At 47.4% G+C, this 21,152-nt stretch overlaps 1 protein-coding gene across 4 annotated transcripts in view; it reads right to left on the reverse strand.

The window, feature by feature from the left end:
• The window catches only part of ZFYVE26 (zinc finger FYVE-type containing 26), a 449,330-nt gene that overhangs the window by 162,049 nt on the left and 266,129 nt on the right, over nucleotides 1–21,152 (reverse strand). For all 4 annotated transcript variants that reach the window (XM_069208874.1, XM_069208871.1, XM_069208872.1 and 1 more), the window contains one exon: nucleotides 10,196–10,332. In XM_069208874.1, coding sequence (XP_069064975.1) covers nucleotides 10,196–10,332 — 137 coding nt within the window. The remainder of the gene's footprint in view (nucleotides 1–10,195; nucleotides 10,333–21,152) is intronic.

Genomic DNA, 21,152 nt, shown 5'->3' on the forward strand with positions numbered 1-21,152 from the left:
TAGTGCTGCAGATTCACATGCTCTGCATACTTCTGCCATCTAGTATTGGGTCCAGATGTGTACAAGTTGTTTTTCTTCGAAGAATCTTCTGGGGTCACAAGGTAAAGTGACGCCTCCTCTCGGTGATAGTGTGCATTGGCACCGACTACACTCTTAGATTTTTTCCCGCAATTGGGTGAGAATGGAGTGTGAGTGAAGTGCTAGAAAGAGATTTTCATGCACATAAGAATGTAAAGTTATACTACAACAGCCATGCGTTTCCAGGGAGAAGGGGAGGCGCATGTGAAACTACAGCACTACATGCCATGAACAGATGCTTACAAAGTAAGTAAGATAATCCGTTTTATGGCATGTGTGGCTGTAGATACACACGAGCGGCATAGACTGTAAAGCAGTGCCCTCCATAAAGTGGTGGCTAACCCATGGGTGTTGCAGTTGTCTGAAAAAGAGTTTGAAGCACTGCCTGTTCAACATTTGCTAGTTGACGTGCTAATACATCCACACAGTAGTGTTTAGTAAACGTGTGTGGAGTGGACCATGTAGCTGCTTTACAAATTTCAGTTTAGTATGTTACCCAAAAAAGCCATAGATTCTCCTAACTTATAAGTTGAGTGTACTCTAGGAGGTGTGGGCAAGCTTCTTGGATCTTTGGTGTAATACGTTTGGATACATTTAACTATCCATCTAGAGATACCAGCTTTAGATATACCCTTTCCTGTGTGGGGAGGCGAGAAAGCAACAAAAAGTTGTTTTGTTTTACGAAACTCTATAGTTCTGTCAATATAATACATTAAAGCTCTTTTTACAGCCAATGTGTGTAGAGTTATTTCTGCAACTGATTCAGGTTGTGGAAAGAAAACTGGTAATTCAATCGTTTGGTTTAGGTGAAATGCAGAAATTATGTTGGGCAGGAATTTTGGGTTGGTATTTAGGACTACCCTATCCTTATGTATTTGAAAAATGGTTCTTTCAAGGTTAATGCCTGAAGCGCACCAAAATGTCTTAGTGAGGTGATTGCTATTAAAAACTCTGCGTTCCATGATAGAAACTGTAGTGGACAAATATGCAATGGTTCAAATGGTGGCCCCCATAAGCCTAGTGAGTACAATGTTGAGATTCCAAACTGGTGCAGGAGGCACTCTAGGTGGAATTAGCCTTTTAAGCCTTCCATAAAAGCTTTAACAACAAGTATTTTGAACAATGATAAATGTCTGTTTTGCATGCGTGCAGCTACCGCTGCAAGGTGAAGACGTATTGAAGTATATGCTAGGCCACAAGTTTGCAAATGAAGTAAATAGCATACAATATCTTGAACAGTCACTTTACTTTAACAGGTTCAATATGTTTGATGCGACAATAGAAAACAAATCTTTTCCACTTAGCAGCATAGCATGCCCTAGTGGTGGGTTTACATGCTTCCTTAAGAATGGTCATGTATTGTGGAGGAAGATTCAAATATCCAAACTCTATGAATTCAGGAACCAAATTGCAAGATTGAGTTCTTTCGGATTTGGATGCCTGATTTGTCCGTGGTTCTGAGTGAGAAGATCTGGGTGTAGGGGAAGCTTCTCATGGGGTACTACTGATAGTCTGAATAGCGTGGTTTACTATGGTTGTCTTGCTCAAGTGGGAGATACTAAAATGAGGATGAGAGACGTCTTGCCTGAGCTTCCGGACTACAAACGGAAGAAGAGGGACAGGTGGAAAAGCGTAGGCAAATATCCCTGACAAATTCATCCATAAAGCATTGCCCTTGGACAGCGGGTGATGGAAACTGGAGGCGAATTTTGGGCATTTTGTGTTGTTTACAGTTGCAAACAAGTCTATGTGTAGAAAACCTCACCTGTGAAAGTATGGAAGGAGGACTTGTGGGTGGTGTTCCCATTCGTGGACTTGTTGCTGCATCCTGCTGAGGAGGTCGGCAAAATGGTTGTCCATCCCTGGGAGATATACCACTAACAAGTGAATGCAGTGGCTTATTGCCCAATGCCAGATTGTCTGAGACAGGCGTGATAACTGTATAGAATGTCCCTCCTTGTTTCTGCAGATAAAACATTGCGGTTGTGTTGTCCGTTCGGACCAGAACAATCCTGCCTGTCAAGTGAACTAGAACTAATTTTGTGTGTTCCACCACTGCAGAGAGTGATGAGTGCGGATGTCTACCAACACTAGATCTTGTATCTGATCCTGTGACTGAGACCACTGATTTGTCAGACACTCCTGCAGCTACACATGTGCAGTTTTGCATGTGGTACTATCACAATACAGGCTGACATAATACCTAAAATCCTTTGAACTGTTCATACTGTTATCTGTTTATTGGGGTGCGCCTGTCACAGGAGGGTTGTGATATTTTGAATCTTGTCTGCATTTGAGTAAGCTATTCCTAGCGTGTGTTGAGGGCAGCTCCTAGATATGGCTGGCTCTGTGAAGTTTGTAGATGTGATTTCTGTATGTTGATGGTAAACCCCAGCTGATGAAAAGATGAAGTGTGGTCTGGGTATGTTGCAGACATAGTGGAAACGTACTGGATTTGATGATCCAGTTGCCCAGATATGGGAAAACATGAATATTCTGTCTCCATAGATGTGCTGCTAGTAGTGCGAGACATTTTGTTAAGAGACGTGGTGCGGTAGTAACCTTGAATGGGAGTACTTTGAATTGGTAGTGTTTTCCCTGTATTACAAACCAAAAGTATTTGTGGATGTTGTGGAATGTGAGAGTAGGCATCCTTTAAGTCTAGATCAGACACAAAATCTCCATGTTGTAATAGGGGGATCACATCCTGGAGAGTTACCATAGGAAAGTGGTCGGAAAGGATGTGGCGATTTAATGAGCTGAGGTCTAGGTTAGGCTGAAGTGATCCGTCCTTTTTGGGAATGAGGAAGTATGGTGAATATCCTCCTGTGCCCTTCTGATGAAACAGGACTGGTTTTATGGCTTGTTTCAGTAGGAGAGCCTGCACTTCTTGAATAAACAAATGTAGACGTTCCATGGAAAGCTTGTGTTTGCGAGGTGGTATGTTTAGAGGTGTTTTGATGAGCTCCAGGCAATAACCATGTTGAATAAAGTCCAACACCAACTGATCCGTTGTTGGTATTTTCCAAGTGGGAAAAAAGTGCTGTAGCCATCCCCCGACAGGTGTTAAGTGATCAGGGGGAGTGAGAAAAGATTCACTGCTTAGATGTGGAAGGTATGGTGAGGGTGGATGGTGTAGAAAGCTGGCTCTGTATATTTTAAAACAAAGCAAGGCATTGTGTGCACAGAGTCCAGTGGTTCCCCGGAGGCTGTATAGAGGCCAGAGGAGATAATACTAATGTTCTCTTTTGTGGTAGTGTGGGCGAGCAGTTAGGCTTATCAGAGGGTGGTGCTAAGCATTTGTTGTACACACACAGTCCAGAAATGGGGCACACACTCAATGACTAACTCCAGGCCAATGTTTAAGTATCAAAAAATATACTTTATTTCTAGAACCAAAAGGAAAGTTGTTGTAGGTAAGTACAGTTTCAGGAATGTATCACTTTTAAGTACCAAAAGCACTCTGTTTGTAAATCACAGATAATATAGGTTTTAGGTAAGTAATACTTTTCAATAGCAAATGTAGAGACTTAGGTGCAAAAATCATTGAAGGAAATGCAGTCCTAGAGGAGGAAGATAACAAGAACATTATACAGGTAAGTACATGACTTACAGTCCCAGTCTTCGGGGGTTAAGGTGTCCACAGGGCAAAGTTTAAGAAGACACCAAGGGTGCACCACTAGCAACACAGGAACGGCTGGGTGCAGGGGTCAAAGTTGGTGTTGGCGCCCAATGGAAACCAATAGAGACTGGGGGCACTTGGAAAAAAACAGATTGCAGGTAAGCACCTGGGGTTTCCGGCCACAAACCCGGGGGGGTTAGATCAGCACCTGGGGGGGCCACAGGTCTGCACCAAACATACACCCTCAGCAGCAATGGGGCAGCTGGGTGCAGGGTGCAAACAGCATCAGGAGCTCAATGCAATCCAATGAGGAACTCCGGATTCGAAAAGAGGCTACAGGCTTCGAGCCCTTGTTGGAGGTTTCTCTATGGACAGAGCAACTGTCCTCGGGAGTTCTTGGTTCTTACAGAAGGCAGACAATCCTCTGGGGGTTTGTAGAGGTTGCTGGTCCTGCAGGATGAGTCCTCTTTTTGTAGCTGGAGTTTTGAAGCTGCACATAGGCAGGTAAGACCGGGGCCATGTCAGTTGTCATCTGGAGTCTTTACTGCTTGTGCAGCTCTTCAGTCCTTCTTCTTTAGGTCGCCAGGAATCTGAATGGCAAGGTTTAGGGGTGCCCCTAAATACTAGATTGAGGGGTGTTACAGGGGTCAGAGGGAAGTAGCTAATGGCTACTGACACCGAGGGTGGCTACACCCTTCCTGTGCCCACTCCCTTTGGGAATGGGGGCATATTTCTTACCCTATTGGCTAACAGCCTCCAAAACAAGATGCAGAATTTAGGAGTGGTCCCAGCTGGGGTGGACACTCCTTCTCTTGCTTACTAATTTGCCCACCGAATCTGCCGGCAAAAAGGGGGGCTTGGTCTCAGGAGCGGGCATCTCCATTGGTTGGAGTTCCCTGGATCAGCATAACAAAAGGCAGGAGCCTTTGAGGCTCACCGCCAAGTGTTGCTGTTCCAGCAGGAGGGAGGTGTGAAGCACCTCCACCCAGAGCAGCCTTTGTCCTTGACTACCAGGATCACCAAGGCTCTTACCCCATGGGGTCAGAAACTTGTCTGGTGGCGGCAGGCTGGCACAGACCGTCAAACACACACTAGAGGTTTGGGGGAATTTCAGGATGGCATCTCTAAGATGTCCTCTGTGTGCATTTCTCAAAAAATCCAACACTGCCATCAGTGTGGGTTTACAAAGCTGAGATGTTTGACGCCAAACTTTCCAGCATTCAGCAAAGCCATCATGGGGCTGTGGAGTTTGTAGTGACAAACCCCCAGCCCATGTACTCAATATGGCTTCACTGCACTTACAGTGTCTAAGAATGGACTTAGACACTGTAGAGGCATTGCTCACGCAGCGGTGCCCTCACTTGTGGTATAGTGCATCCTGCCTTAGGGTTGTAAGGACTGCTAGGAGGGTGACTTACTTATACCAGGCAAAAAGTGGAGGGTGATCATGCCACAATGGGCACTTTCCTACAGATGCACCTTTCCCTTGACTTCTCAAATTGTTCCCACTGTAGGTACCTCTGTAATACCCTCTTGAAAAGGATGTTGTGTGGTGTTGTCTAAAGAAGAGGCTGAGGAATCTGATGACGTTTGTTTGCTAAAGTTTAAAAGTAGGTTGGCACAAGGAACCACGACTGATGGGAATTTGAAGTGCCTCCCATAGACTTGGCGACTTCGGTGTGCCCAAAGCAGAGCCCTGCTGAGCAAGAGAGAGTATAAACAAAAGGACCTCAGACACAGGTGCAGAAAGGGAGGCAACAGTTTGGTTGGTAGACCATGCTACAAATTTATGCCAACAACCGGCGTATACCATTTTGGTGGAGGGACGCCTGGCTGCCATGATAACATCACAGACTTCGTGCAGAAGGTCTAAAGCTGTCAACTGCCACTGCTCAATGCCCACGCAAGAAGTTGGAGACTGGAAAGGTTTGGCTGGAGAACTCTCTCCTACTGCTGCGACGGAAGATCCTCCTGAAGAGGCAGTCTGAGTGGAGGATCGATGGTCATGCTCAGAAGCTCGGGATACCATACTCTCCGTGCCCAGTCCGGAGACACAAGAATTACCTGGGCCCGGTCGTTCTTGATCTTCTTGAGAACTCTCGGCAGAAGTGCTATTGGCAGAAAGGTGTACAGGATGCCCGAGTTCCACTCAAGACTAAAAGTGTCACTGAGCGAGTGCCGTCCTGGGAACTCCAATGCGCAAAACAGCTGATACTGCATGTTCCCTGCAGAGGAAAACAGATCTAACCAAGGCTCTCCCCACTGCTGGAAGAGATATTGCGCCACCTCTGGAGAGAGACTCCATTCATGATCGGCCATGCATTGACGGCTGGGTTTGTCTGCTCTGGCGTTCAGAGAGCTAGCCAGATGTTGAACCACCAGGTATTTGCCCTGATGTTCCAGCCATGTCCAGAGGTGCAGAGCCCCTTGAAAAAGAGTCCACGACCCTACCCCGCCCTGTTTGTTGAGGACCACATGGCGGTGGTGTTGTCCGTGAACATCTGCACCACTTTCCCTTTGAGAGAGGGAAGGGATGCCTTCAATGCAAACCTGACCACCCTGAGCTCCAGAAGGTTGATGTGAAGCCCGGACTCCGCTGGAGACCAGACACCTCTCATCTCTGCCTCTCCCATATGGTCGCCCCATCCCAGGAGTGACACATCTGTCACTACTATCAGATCTGGTTGGGGAAGGGAGAGGAATCTGCTTCTGACCCAATCTTGGTTGGTTAGCCACCACTGCAGATCTTGCGCAGTTGCCTCTGAGATCTGGACCATGTTGGAGAGATTCCCCTGATACTGCGCCCACTGGAACTTCAGGTCATCTGGCATGTGTGGCCAGCAGGATGCAGGAGGCGATGAGGCTCAGCAGCCTCAGTCGTTCTCACTGAAACCCAGGATAGAGGCTTAATCATCGGTATCATAGCCTGAATATCCTGGACTCGCCACCTGGGAGGATATGCCCAAAATTGCACTGTGTCCAGAACAGTTCAGATGAAAGGGAGCATCTGAGAGAGAGGTAGGCGAGAGGGACTTCGACTCGTTTAAAGTGAACCCCAGGCGAATGCAGGAGGTTTGCAATACTCTGGAACACCCAAGAGGCACTTGTAAGGGTGAAGGGGAGCACAGTGAACTGAAAGTGCTTGTGACCTACCACGAACCACCAGTAATGTCTGTGGGCAGGCAGAACCGGAATATGAAAATAGGCGTCCTGAAGTCCAACGCTACCATCCAGTCCCCAGGGTCCAGGACAGAAAGGACCTGAGCCGGAGTGAGCATTATGAGCATCTCCTTCCTGAGGAAGACACTGAGGGCCCAGAGGTCAAGTATGGGACAAAGGCCATTGTCCTATTTGGGCACCGGAAAGTAGCGGGAATAAAAACCTGGCCTGGTGTGTGGTGGACACCTATGGTGTTGTCACCTTATACCAGGTATCCCCAATTAGTGAAGTGTGGGCAGTGTATAGGAAGCCAGGGCTCTCTGTGGATCAGCAGTCAAGACTTATCTAGGAAACATGGAAAGCTTATGCAATACCACTATAGTCACACAGCACTTATCACACATGAAAAAAACACAGTGTTACAAAAATAAAGGTACTTGGTAACACAAATACTAGAATACTTATAGGAAATACCCCCAACTAGAGGTAAGTACACACTAAAGATATACACAATAGGTATCGGTAAAGAGCATAGAAACAACAAGCACTGGCAACAGTTACTGAAATTAGTGAGGGCCCTAGGGGAGGGCCAAACAATTTACTAAGAAAGTGGCATGTGAGATACAGTTCCCCACCCAAGGATGTGGAGTTGTTAGAGGGGAGCTGGAGGAACTAGGAAACCCCAAGAGGTGCGTACCAGAGTGACCCCAGTGACCAAGAGAGCAGAGGTAAGTATCTGGTTTTCCCCAGAACTAACAGGAGGACTTAGAAAAGGGATTGAGACCCGGCCAAGACCGGCAGAAGCCAAGGATGGATTCTGGAAGTAGAGGACCTTCAAAAAGAAGGGGACACAGTCCAGTTCGAGTTGAAGTGTTCAGTTGTGGCAGGAGCCATTACCAACCCTTCTGTGGATGCAATACCAGGTCGACGGGGGAAGAACAAGGCTAGCTGTGCAGCACAGGAGATGAAGAGGAGTCCCTGATGCGATGAAGACGGTGTCTGACATCGGCTGTCGGGTTGCAGATGGTCGGTGGTGTTGGAGAACCAACAAGAAGCCTTGGCAAATACAAGGAGAGCACTAGCGAGGCCAAGGGGACTCGACCCTTAGAGGGGAGTCCGAGGTGACCATCAGCAATCAGGAGAGCCAACAGAAGCAGTCACAGCCCCCACAGGCAACCCACTGGCAGCAGGCACAGTAAGTCACCTGAAGAGGATTCCCACATCACTGGAGCAGCAGATAGGAGACTGTCTTTGCAGAAAAAGAATTGTGCAAGACCCTCAACAGATTAGAAGAACCCAAAGATGGATTTTGGGAGAAGAGGACCTGCAAAAAGAAGGGGACAGAGTCCAGTTCGAGTTGGATTGTTCGGTCATGGCAGGAGCCACTATCCACCCTTCTGTGGATGCAGGACGAGGCCGATGAGGGAAAAAGAAGACCAGCTGTGTAGCGCAGGAGATGAAGAGGAGTCTGTGAAACGATGCAGCTGGTGTCCGACATTGGCTGTCGGGTTGCAGATGGTCAGTAGTGTTGGAGAACTACCAACAAGCCTTGGCAAATGCAAGAGGAGCAAAAGAGGAGTTGCAAGGCTGAAGAGGACCAGGAAGGCCCAGGGGAATCGACCCTTGGAGGGGAGCCCGATGGACCCTCAGCAGTCCTAACAGAGAGCTTACAGAAGCAGTTGCATCCCCCACAAGCAACCCACCGGCAGCAGGCAAAGTAAGTCGCAGTGAGGCCCAGCCAGCACACTTGAAGAGGGGTCCCATGTCGCTGTAGCAGCAGAGAGACTGTGCTTGGCAGGAAGAAGTGCTGGGGGCCAGGGCTACACGGAGCCTGTAGATCCCTTGGAGCAGGAGCAAACATGCTTGGTAGCTGCAAGAGTCATGGTGCACAAGGGGCCGGTCCTGCAAGGAGAGGCAAGGGCTTACTGTCTCCCAAGTTGGATATCTGGCAGAGAGGACCAAAGGGACCACTCCAGACCACCACCAGTGATGCATGGATCCACATGGTTCCAGAGGAGAGCAAATTCACTCAGCCGGTTATAGTTGCAGTTGGTGCCTGCAGATACAAGGGAGTGACTCCTTCACTCCACTGGAGATTCCTTCCTGCTTTTTGGTGCAGGCTGAAATCTCGTCCACTCCAGAGGATGCACAGCTGGGGAAATGTTGAAGCTAAGTCATCGCCGGAGTTGTAGCATGTTGGTTCCTGAAGAGTCAAGTTGTGGTTCCAGTGACCAAAAGACGAAGTAAACAATGCAGAGGAGCCCTGGTGGAGTCTTGCACGTCGAATCTGAGGACCCACCCGCAAGGGATTGCCTAAATAGCCCTAAATGGGGGTTTGGTCACCTAGCTAGGTGACTTTCTATCATGAGGGGGCTGTGATGTCACCTGACCTGGCCACTCAGATTCTCCCAGCTGTCTCTGCACACCTTGGTTTCAAGATGGCAGAATCAAGTGAACACCTGAAGGAGGTGATGGACAGGGGTGTGGTCACTCCTCTTTCCTTTGTTAAGTTTTGCGCCAGAGCAGGAATCGAAGGTCCCTGGACTGGTGCAAACTGGTTTATGAAAGGAGGGCACCAAATGTACCTTTCAAAGCATACCGGTGGCTTGGGAAGGCTACCCCTCCCAAACCTTATAACACCTATTTCCAAGGGAGAGGGTGCTGCCTCCCTCTCCCATAGCAAATCCTTTGTTCTGCCTTCTCCTGCTTAAGCTGATCAAGCAGCAGGAGGGCAGAAACCTGTCTGAGGGGTTGCAGCAGCACGGGCTGCCTGAAAAACCCTGGAAGACTGGTAGGAGCAATAATGAGGGGGTCCTCTAAGGAGCCCCCAGAGCGCATGGAATCATACAATCAATACTGGAAACAGTATTGGGGTACAATTCCGACATGTTTGATACCAAACATGCCCAGGTTCAGTTTTACCATTATGTAGCTGGACACAGGTGGTGTCTAGAAGAGTTTTGTAACATTTTCACTCAGGCAATTTCACAGTGACATTTATAAACAATAACTTCTTATATGTCACAATACGAAAAAACACAATCCAGCCCTATAGGAGGCCAATATTCACGTCCCATAAGCACTGTTACAGTTGTCCTGCCCCTGTGCAGTCAATACTTGCTCCCCAGACCTCAGGTCCCAGAACTAGAATAAACCATGTATAAAGATCTGACAATGTCCCACTTCCCTGTACATCAAAGGAAAATACAAGTTCCCTCTGTGCCAGAATTTCATACAACCTGGTAAGTAGTCTTACAGGGACTCTAGTGTGTGTGGTATTTGCTTAAACTAGAACCAACACAATTCAGAAATACACAAATCCACAAAATGACTTACTCTTTAGTGTAAAAGCTGAAACACTGGTCACACACACGAGCTGGATTCTCCCTACAACCTTCCACAACCATTTTCTTTGTGGAGCAGGAACTGCAAACCAACCTTCCGCACCGTCTACAGTGATGGCGACGATTAAACTTTAAAAGAAAAATAGGAGGGGTGAATCTTAAACTATTAAATCAGTTTCCAGCATTTCATGAAATACATAAACTGCATGGGGTGAAGCAGCACAGAGAAGCACTTTCCTTTGATGAGCATACAGCTTGGATCTTTTGGTTACAACAGTGTTCTAATGCAAAATGATACAATGTGTGACTCACTAGAAAATATGTTGAGTCCTTAAAATGCTGCTAAACTATACACGTCACACATTTTCCAAAACAAACACTCAGTTTTAGTAACAGTGCAGAACTAACAGTAACAGTTATCTGGGGCCCAAAGATGGGTTCTGGCTCCTAAGCTAGAGTGCCTCTGAATACCATAAACGGTTGTATTACGGAACCACGCATGCCATTACCACAGATGCAGTTACCCCCGCCGGTCATTACAACGACCACGACACTACCATGCAATCGATTATAATGACAATTTTCATCATGCATGCCTTTACAACAAACATTTTGCTGTAGAAGCATGTTTGGTAAAGGCATATGTGAGGTCAAACTAAAAGTGGTGTGCATATATATATTTTGTTTCAACAAATACATAAATCAAAATGTATTTATGTAAATATATATATAAATGTATATATTTATATATGTACAGATATAATTTGTATTCATATATCACCCTAAACCCCAAAAAAACACTTCCCACCCAAAAACCCATAGCCACCCTAACCCAAAAACCCAATGTAGGAAAGTCCCTCTTTCTGGCATGGTTACTTCCACTTTTTGCCAGCTGTCAGTGTGCTTAGACTGTTTTCACTGGTAACCTGCTAATCAGGACCCCAGTGATTGTGCTCTCTCCTCTAAATGTGGTTGTCTTGGTACTCTTTACACCCCACAATTGGCATACTGGTGTACCCCTGTAGGTACCTAGCATATGGTACTCGGGTACCCTAGGCATTGGTACACCAGGGGTTCCCCATGGGCTGCAGCATGTATTATGCCACCAATGGGAGCCCATGCAAACTGTGTCTTCAGGCCTGCCACTTGCAGCCTGCGTGACAAGGTGCATGCACCCTTTCACGGCTGGTCACTAAACATCATCCCTATGGTAGGCCCTTTCAACCCTAAGGGCAGGGTGCAGGTTCCTGTGTGTGTGGGCACCCCTGCAAGAGCAGATGTGCCCCTACGAACTCCTGTTCAAATCCCGACTGTCCTAGGTCACCACCTATGGTCCAGCTACATAACGATAACTCTGAACCTAGGCATGACTGGTATCAAACACGTCGGAATCATGCACTTTGGAGGCTCCTTAGAAGACTACCCAGTATTGCTCCTACCAGTCTTTCAGGGTCTGCAAGCAGCCCAAGCTGCTGCAGCCCCTCAGACAGGATTCCGCCCCTGGCTGCTTGACCAGCTCAAGCAGGGGAAGACACAACAAATGATTTCCTGTGGGAGAGGGGTGCAACCTCATCTACTTTGGAAACATATGTTACAGGGCTGGGGTGGGGTAGCCTCCCCACGCCACCAGTTTGCTTTGAAGTGCACATTTGGCACCCTCCTTTTATAATCCGGTTTGCAGCAGTCCAGGGATCCCCAGTCCCTGCTCCAGCGTGAAACTGCACAAAGGAAAGGGGAATGACCACTCCCCTGTACATCCCCACCATAGGGGTAGTGCTCAGAGTTCCTCCAGGCAGACACTTGGCTCTGCCATCTTGAAATCAGGATGTGCAGAGGCCCCTGGGAGCATCTGACTGGTCAGGGTAGGTAGCAGACGTCAGTGAGCCCCTCTGATAGGTGGTCACCTTGTAGAGTGACCAAGCCCTTTTTTGGGCTATTTAGGGATACCCTGTGGGCGGATCTCCGCAAGATTCTACCAGGACTCCTCTGCAAATAAACCTTCTGGTCCTGGCCACCGGATCCCCCTGCTAGACTTCACAGGAACAAGACTGCAACACAGACACTCCTCTCCTTGCAACATTGTTTCAGCTGCACCAAATAAGCAAGAAGAAATCTCCCTTGGAGTGAAGGAGTCACAGTCAGTAGTGTTTGGTAAACATGTGTAAGGACGCTCACGTTGCAGCCTGGCAGATGTCCAGTACTGGAACTACGCGTGCTAACGTAGTGGTTTAAGCTGTTGCTCTGGTATATTGAGCTTGCAAGCCCTCCAGAGGCTACTTTTTGGTCAATGCGTAGCACAATTTAATACAGAGAACAACCCATCTAAAGATAGTAACTTCTGCATTGCCCATCCTTTCTTCACACCCACATAGCCAACAAGGAGTAGATCATCCACCAGGAACTCTTTGGTACGATCAAGATAGAACGCCACTCTCATTTTTTGGTGCAGGCGGTGTAGTCTCTCCTCTTCCTTAGTAGTATATGGGGGTGGTAAAAAGTAGGCAAAGTGATGGATTGGCCTACTTGAAAGGGTGTGACTTCCTTAGGTAGAAAGGAAACCCAGGTACAAAGAACCACCTTGTCGGGATGGGTGGAGATGAAAAGTGGCTTTGAGGAAAGAGCTTGCAGGCAGGCAGAGGTGATGGCTACAAGGAAGGCTGTCTTCAGAGTGAGAAGACGAAGTGGGCAGTTGTGAAGTGGTTCAAAAGGAGCACACATCAGAAAAGTAAGAACTAAGTTCAAATCCCATTGAAGCACTATGAACAGAGAGGGAGAAAGAGATGGGTAAGACCCTTAGGGAATCTTCCAACAATAGGACATTTAAACAAGGAGGATTGGTCAGGCAATCTGAGGAAAGCTCAGATGGCAGACAAATAACCCTTGAGGGTACCCAGAGCAGAGCCCTGCTGTGCCAGAGAAATAACAAACAAAAGAACCTCAGAAAGATAGGCAGAGAGGGGGTAAACCGTCTTGTCTGTACACCACGCCAAAAATTTGTTCCAACGACTGGCGTATACCGTTTTGGTGGAGGGACCCCTGGCTGCCAAGATAACATTACAGACTTTGAGCGGAAGGTCAAAAGCGGTCAACTGCTGCCGCTCGATCTCCATGCAACAAGATTGAGACTGGACAGGTTCAGTGGAGAACCGTTCCCCGCTGCTGCGAAAGAAGATCCTGACGAAGAGGCAGTCTGATTGGAGGATCGATGGCCATGTTTAATAGCTTGGGATACCATACTCTTTGTGCCCAGTCTGGAGCCACAAGGATGACTTGTGCTCAGTCGTTCTTGATCTTCTCGAGAACTCTGGGTAGAAGTGGTGTTGGTGGAAAGGCATAAAGGAGGCCAGAGTTCCACTTGAGAAGAAAAGCATCGTCAGACGAGTGGCGCCTTTAAAAAAAAAACTCCAAGGCGCAAAACACCTGACATTGCACGTTCACTGAGAAGGCGAACAGATCTAACCAAGGTTCTCCCCACTGCTGAAAGAGAACTTGCGCCACCTCTGGATGGAGACGCCATCGTGATCAACCAGACATTGACAGCTGAGTTTGTCCGCTCTGGCATTGAGTGCCTGCGAGATGGTGGACCACCAGGGATATGCCCTGATGTTCTAGCCATGTCCAGAGGCGCAGAGCCTCCTGACAAAGGGTCCACAACCCCACCCCATCCTGCTTGTTGCAGTACAACATGGCGGTGATGTTGTTCATGAACACCTGGCCCACTTTTTGTTTGAGAGAGGGAAGGAATGCTTTCACTGCTAGCCTGATCGCCCTGCGCTCCAAAAGACTGATATAGAGCTCGGACTCTGCTGGAGACCAGACGCCTCTGATCTCCGCCTCTCCCATGTGGCTGCTCCATCCAGGAGTTACTCATCTGTCACTGTGGTCAGATCTGGTTGGGGAATGGAGAGAGATCTGCCTCTGATCCAATCTATGTTCTAAAGCCATCACTGCAGATCTGGACCATGTCAGAGAGATTCCCCTTATGCTGAATCCACTGGAACTTCACATCCCTCTGCAGAGCGGCATATGCCATTTGGCATGTGTCACCAGCAGGATGCAGGAGGCCATGAGGCTCAGCAGCATCAGTCATTGTCACCGAAACCCAGGATACAGGCTGAAACATCGGTATCATAGTCTGAATATCCAGGACTCACCGCTCGGGAGGATAGTCCCAAGACGGCTCTAATGAAAGGGAGCGTCTGAGAGGGAGTGTGACTTGGGCACGTTTATAGTGAACCCCAGGGAACGCAGGAAGACTGTCATAGTCTAGAGATGGGAGACGGCAGGCTGGGGCGAGTCTGCCTTCAACAGAGAATCGCTGAGGTAGGCAGAGTCTGAAACCCATAACCTGCCCTGATGAGCTGTGACCATCGCCATATTTTTGGTGATCACCCAATGGGTGCTAGTAAGGCCAAAGGGGAGCACGGTAAATTGAAAATGCTTGTGACCTACCACGAACCGCGGAAAGTCGGTGGGCAGGCACAATGGGGATATGGAAATATGCGTCCTGCAAGTCCAAAGCTGCCATTCACTCTCCTGTGCCCACGGCAGAGAGGACTTGAGGCAGAGTGAACATTTTGAACTTTTCCTTTTTGAGGAAGAGATTGAGGGACTGAAGCTCTAGGAGAGGGTGGAGGTCCTGCTTGGGCACCAAAAAGTAGCAGGCATAACAACCACAACCTACTTCTGGCACTGGAACCCTATCTATGGCTCCCTTGGCCAAGAAAGCCATAACCTACTTGCAGTGAAGTTTCAGGTAACCCTTTGTCAACCAATCGTAGGATGGTGGCATGGATAGATGGGTAGTATAGAAAGAGATGGAGGAGCCCCTTCAGATTATTTGTAAAACCAACCTGTCTGAACTGAAGGTGTGCAAGCGGGGCAGGTGATGGTGAATCCTGCCGCCGAGAGGACCCTGATGGGGAGGCGTCAGACTAGGATGGTTTGGAGGCTGTAGCGGGGGAGGGGGGTTCAGGGAGCAGGGGGAATCACTGTACAGGGTTGACCGCTGGCTCCCTGATCCACACAGACACTGGATCCAACACCACTGGCCACACAAAGGCAGGACACCATGCACGGGACAGTAGCCGGCGGGAAACTGACATGGCTGGGAGCCCCTTCCGTAGCCATAAAAGGGGCGAAAAGCAGACTAAGGGGCACAGGGGCAGTTGCGAGGCCAAGGAACCGGGCCATAGCCGGGGACTCCTTATAGCATTTGAGCTCTGAGTCTGCTTTGTCTCCCAAGAGGCGGATGCCATCAAAGGGCATGTCCATCACCGTGGAGTGGATATCTCCTGAAAAGCCAGATGTCCTTAACCATTAAAGAACTGATGTCAGCACGCTGGGGTGGCACCTATATATGACGTCTTATCCGGCGACCACGACACCAACAACGGATGTGGAGTCGACATATGCCACCTGGCGGCACACAGGGGTAATACTCGAATAAAAATCTTTGGATTCAGACTGACATCTGGGGGAAATTCTAAGGTAAGAAATTTGCAACTAGAAGTCTTTATCAGATACTCAATGCGGCCGCACCCGTACCCACACCCCCACCATCTCCCTGGGGCATTGGTACAACAGACGCCCACACCCCGGGGTTCACAACCTCCCAGGGGCTTTATCATAATAGAATGTGGGGGGCCACCTGGTCTCCCCCCCACCCCCCACTGCTACGGGGACTGCAACCTCCCTGAGGCTTTAAGAAAACAAAATGCGCCCGGGGCTTTGCTAAAAGAATAAAGGGGGTCCGGTGCAGACTCTGGGCCATTTCATGTTGGAGGGGGGCGTGTGGCCCCCCATGAGGCACCATTAATTTCCCTGGAAATTCCCACTCCCCAGGGCCAGCTCCTGCTATGTCCAGGGGTGCCCAACCCCTAGGAAATAGCTTATTTTCTGTGACTTGGCAGGAGCTTTAACTCAGATGAAGTGAGAGCTGTCAAACTTGCTCCCCTGTGGTCCCCAACACACTGACTGGGTGTACCAAGGTCATACGGCTGGGCCCCGGGGGATGGGGTCCCCGGGGCCAAGATCGGCTTGGGAAAAGGGGGGGGGAGGCACTTGGCCCCCTTCCCAAAAAGAAAACTACATATTTAGGCCTGACCCGGGGAGATGGGGTCACCGGGGCTGAGATTGGCCTGGTGAGAGGGTGCGTGTAGCCCCCTTCCCCAAAAGAAAATTTAAAAAAAGTTTAGAAGGCCGGGCCTGAGGGATGTGGTCCACGGGGCCAAAATCGGAAATGGGAGGGAGGCATGCAGACATGCGGCCAACTACTGCTGTTCATGGCCAAAGTCTGTGTACAGGGCGGGGTTGGGTGGGAAGGTGCTGGCCGCAGGGGCTGGCCGCAGTGGCCAAACAATGGTGCACATGGCCGAAGGCTGTGTGCAGCGCAGGGTTAGGTGGTTATAGGGGTTGGCCTGGGGCCAATCCTGATGCGCACAGCCTTTGGTCGTGTGCAGCGGCGGGTTGGCTGGATATAGGGGTTGGCTGCAGAGCTTGGCCTGTGGCAAGGCCCTGCGGCCAACCGATGTTGCACACAGTAGAAGGCCGTGCTCAGTGGTGGTTGGATTAATGTATAGTAATGAAAATTACGTAACGTTAAAAAAACAGAGAAATTCAATTTAAAAAATACTCGCAACAAAAGGTTACAGGGATGTTATAGTTAGGCTCACATTTTAAACGTACAAAACCACAAAAATTCACCTGTTAGAGTTATCTCAAGTAACTATAACCCATGCCCTAAGGTAACTATAACTCGCACCCTCACCATGCACTGCTAGATTACCCCACAAATTACGGCACTCAGGACATCTTTGATAACATCATTGATACTATAATATTTTAGTAAAATATTTGACGAAAGGTGCATAGCTGGCATTCATGAAGACTTATATATTCTTACTGAACTCCACAACCATATGGCAACCGAATATCCCTCTCCTGTTTTCTGATGTACAACCTGGTGCAGGCTATCTACCGGCATCTGCTATTAAGAAGGATTTACCTTTATGGGGCATGTGCATGACAACGATTCCTGTGGCTCATTACACAACCTACAAGCAGCTCCTCCAGTATTCCTGAGGTTTCATTGGTACTGTGACGATGGCACAAGCCTATTTGAACCCAGTACTCATGTTACATGAATGATTTTTAGATACTTTAGCTCCATGCAGTGTTACTAGAGATAAACTGATGTAGTTATCCCAAAACAATTGATGACTGTCAGGAGGTACAGTTTGCAATATGATGTTGACAACCTAACTATGATCTGGCATGCTCCTGCACATAGAACAGCTTGCTAGAAATTAAATTGTATGTGTAAGTAGTCTATTTGAAGATATAAAGCAAAGTACTATTCTCAATTCATTATTTCTTCCATCAGGCAATTTAGAGGGCCTCCTTTCGCAGTGAATGCTGAGGCATGTGAAATGAAACGTTAATACAGAATCTCTGCTCGTAGAGAAACTATGTCACTACATGAAGGCCTTTTGCCAAGTTTGTCATGGATAAGGTGTAACAGCAATGACAGTAACAAGCTGTGCCCGTCTGATCCTTCACCTGAAGTAGAGTTTGGTAATTTGATTATTTGTTCTAGACCAACTGGGTACCCAAAGATGCCCGGGCAATAAAAAAGTTTAAAGAACTACTGAAAAAGGACTTTTCAGGCCTCAAGCAGATTATTTACACTTCCTTGTCTACAGGAACAGTATCACATTTTTTAAAAATTGCAGTTGTGAAGTCACTACTAAAGAAGTCATCAATAAATCCGGAGGATACTTAGCTTAGGTGTAATCAAATGGCCCACTGCATCCTTTGCAGGAGGGTTTCAGACCAGGCGGCAGTAGGGAGGGAGGGATCGTTGCCAGATGTGAAACTGTCAGCCGATCAGTTTCCACTGGACCTACCTGCGGTCTTCAATAGCATTCATCATCCTAGACTATTTAAGAACCATTTGGGCTGAAGGACAGACATGGGATTGGATTCTTGATTTCTTGTCAGATAGATCCTTTGTGGTGACCATGGGGGAGTTTTCATCATCATTATCTCATCCAAAATATTGTGGAGTCCCTCAGGAATCAATATTATATTCTATTATTAATCTTTGGATGACTCCTTAGGGTAACCAAATACAATCTCACAGTTCTAATCAGTATAGGTACGCAGATGATATTCAGATTGTTTTAAAAATGTCAAAGGACCCAAATGCTACAGCACTTCAAATCTCCAACTGTGTGATGCTCATCTCTTTGTTACTTTTTTTCAGAAAAAGTTGGAGAGAGCAGTGTTCATACAGGTATTAGCTTATGTGTAATCAAATGTCCTACTGCATCCTCTGCAGGTGGGTTTTGAACCAGGCGGTAATAGGAACAGTGATCGTTGCAACGTTGGACAGTCTGCAATGGTACACAGATGAGAAACTGACAGCCACTCTGGCCATGCTGAATCTATCAGCAGTCTTCGATCCAGGAATCATCGGATCCTCTTAGACTATTTAAATACCATTTAAGCTGATGGGCAGGTATGTTAAGTAGGCCATTTATGGTGACTAGGGAGGACTTTTCATCATCATTGCTCATCGAAAATATTGTGAAATTTCTCAGGAGTCACTATTATTATATAATATTATTAATCTTTGGATGAACAGGTACAATCCCACAGTTTTACTCAATGCATGTATGCAGGAGATATTCAGATCGTTTTAAAAATGTCAAAGGATCCTAACATTGCAGTACTTCAAATCTCCAACTTTGTGATGCAGCTGAAAGAATGGACGCATGACCACTAGTTGAAACCAAATGTTAAGAAAAGTAAATGTTTTTGTCCTTTGAAATTCATTTGATTCTTAATGTGCCATTTTCCAGTGCCAGGACTGTGCGTCAAGAACTTGGAAGTCAAAGTAGATTTAAATCTTTCAATAGTAGACCAGATTAAGTCTGTGGCAAACAACTGTTTTTTTCCATCTGTGAAGACTTAAGAGCCAACTAGGTCTCTCTGCTTTTCCCCATAAGGTGCAAGTTCTCAATGCTTTCACTGCCATTAGGTCAGATTACTGCAATGCAATTATCTAGACCTCCCAGACTATTTAATCCACAGACTCATTGATACAAACTACGTGTCTAGGTTGGCATTCATCTAAAGGTAAGCAATCACATTTCACAAAAATGGTCCTCCCTTCAATGGCTCCCAATGACATTTTTAGCAGTATCACTCCATGCGTTCTGTGACTCAGCGTTAAGTCACTTTTAGTAAGCCCATGCACTAAGGATGTCGCTTTGAGTGGATGAGAATTTCAATTGCTTCAGTGGAAACATGGAAAAATCTTGAACATCTCAGGAAAGAAGCTGATCTTTTAAGATTTAGGAAAGGTCTGAAGAGTTGGCTCTTCCCCAAACGGGTTAAACGTGGCCATTAACCTTAAATCATTGTTGCACAGTTTTTGCTTTCATTCTGTTATCTTGAAGTGGTATGGCTCCATTCATATCTTGACGGTTTGGGCGCCAAGACACCCCTGCAGAACGGATAATTGAGCTTTACACATTCCATTCAAATGGCTAGCCAAACTTACTCCAGGAGGTCATAGGCAGCACAGGGATCAATATTTATGGACCAATTACACTCAAATTCAAAGAGCAGTTAGAGCTGCAGCCTTTAAAATGAATTACTTTTGTGCAATAACACAGCACACTTGGAATCAGGAAGTATAAGGTTTTAGCAATTTGTAGGGTTAAAACACACTCCACCAAGCACAATTATAGTGCTTAAGCAGTGAAGCACCATAAAGTAAATAACATCAGAAGCGAGGTGCCCTTGGTAAACTTTAATACTTCTTGTGTGTAACTACAAGCAGTTAAAACTGACTATGATGGCAGAATAAATGTGATAGTACGCTATTGTATCTGGCTGTCATACCTGCCTTCTGCTAGTTTTTCCACTGTTCCACAGAGTAGGCTCCTCAGCTGCATGCCTGTTCTTTCTCCCTGGCATCCTGGATCCCCATGCTGATTGAAGCACCCCAGCAGGGCAGAGGAGGACACTAGACAAAGTTGCCATGGCCAAGGTGCCTTTTAATAAAGAAGTTCGCCTGGAGAGCCATAGACAGCGTGGACTGTGCACCAGGACCAAGAAGACAGCCACTTTGCTGGCAATGATCCACAAAAAATAAGGAGCCTGTTGTTGGAGAAGAAATGCAGGTGGGCCTTCTCTTGGCAGCTCACTGGTACCTTGACGGCGAGGCTCTGGCCCCCTGAGGACCTTTGATGAGGTGGCCCTGCTCAGCAGACCAAGCAGAAGCCTCACTACCAGAATCAATGGACACTTCAATATCTCCAAAATTACACCACCGTGGCGCAGCATAAGAAAACCTCATTCCTGGCCTCTGGGATGCTGGTTTGAGATTCATGCTACTATATCCGGCCAGACTGAAGATAATGATGTAAGGAAAGTCAATATTCTTTGATGAACATGCAGAGGCATGGGACTGGCTGGAGAAGAATAAGATGGGAAATGGCATGAAACGTACCAACGACGAAGTGGTGACATAAAACACCCAACAGCAAAGGAATAAAATGGCCAACTAGACTGCAAGCTGAGCATGAATGGACAGAAGTAGTGAGGGCAACCATCAGCTTATTAACGAAGTCTGTGCAGTACATGAATGGAACTGCAACTGACTCATCTGTGAGAAGCTCTGACTCTGATACAATCCTGGAAGACTGGCACTCAACACTCGTCTGAAGTCTAGAGCTGTGCAGGCTTTTCCCACTATGAAATTTGACTGAGGAGATAGTTTGAGAGACTGATACTGTGGGTTAAGCACTTGAGGACATGATTAGTGGGGCCCCTGTGAGCTCCTGATGCTCAGCCTTTGACATGGGGCACTGATAACTTTACTGTCGGAGAGGAGGGAAGGGCTCTTAGTGATTAGCCTTTGGAATGAGGGGCTGATA

The sequence above is a fragment of the Pleurodeles waltl genome, chromosome 9 (assembly GCF_031143425.1).
Source record: "Pleurodeles waltl isolate 20211129_DDA chromosome 9, aPleWal1.hap1.20221129, whole genome shotgun sequence".
Classification (NCBI taxonomy): domain Eukaryota; kingdom Metazoa; phylum Chordata; class Amphibia; order Caudata; family Salamandridae; genus Pleurodeles; species Pleurodeles waltl.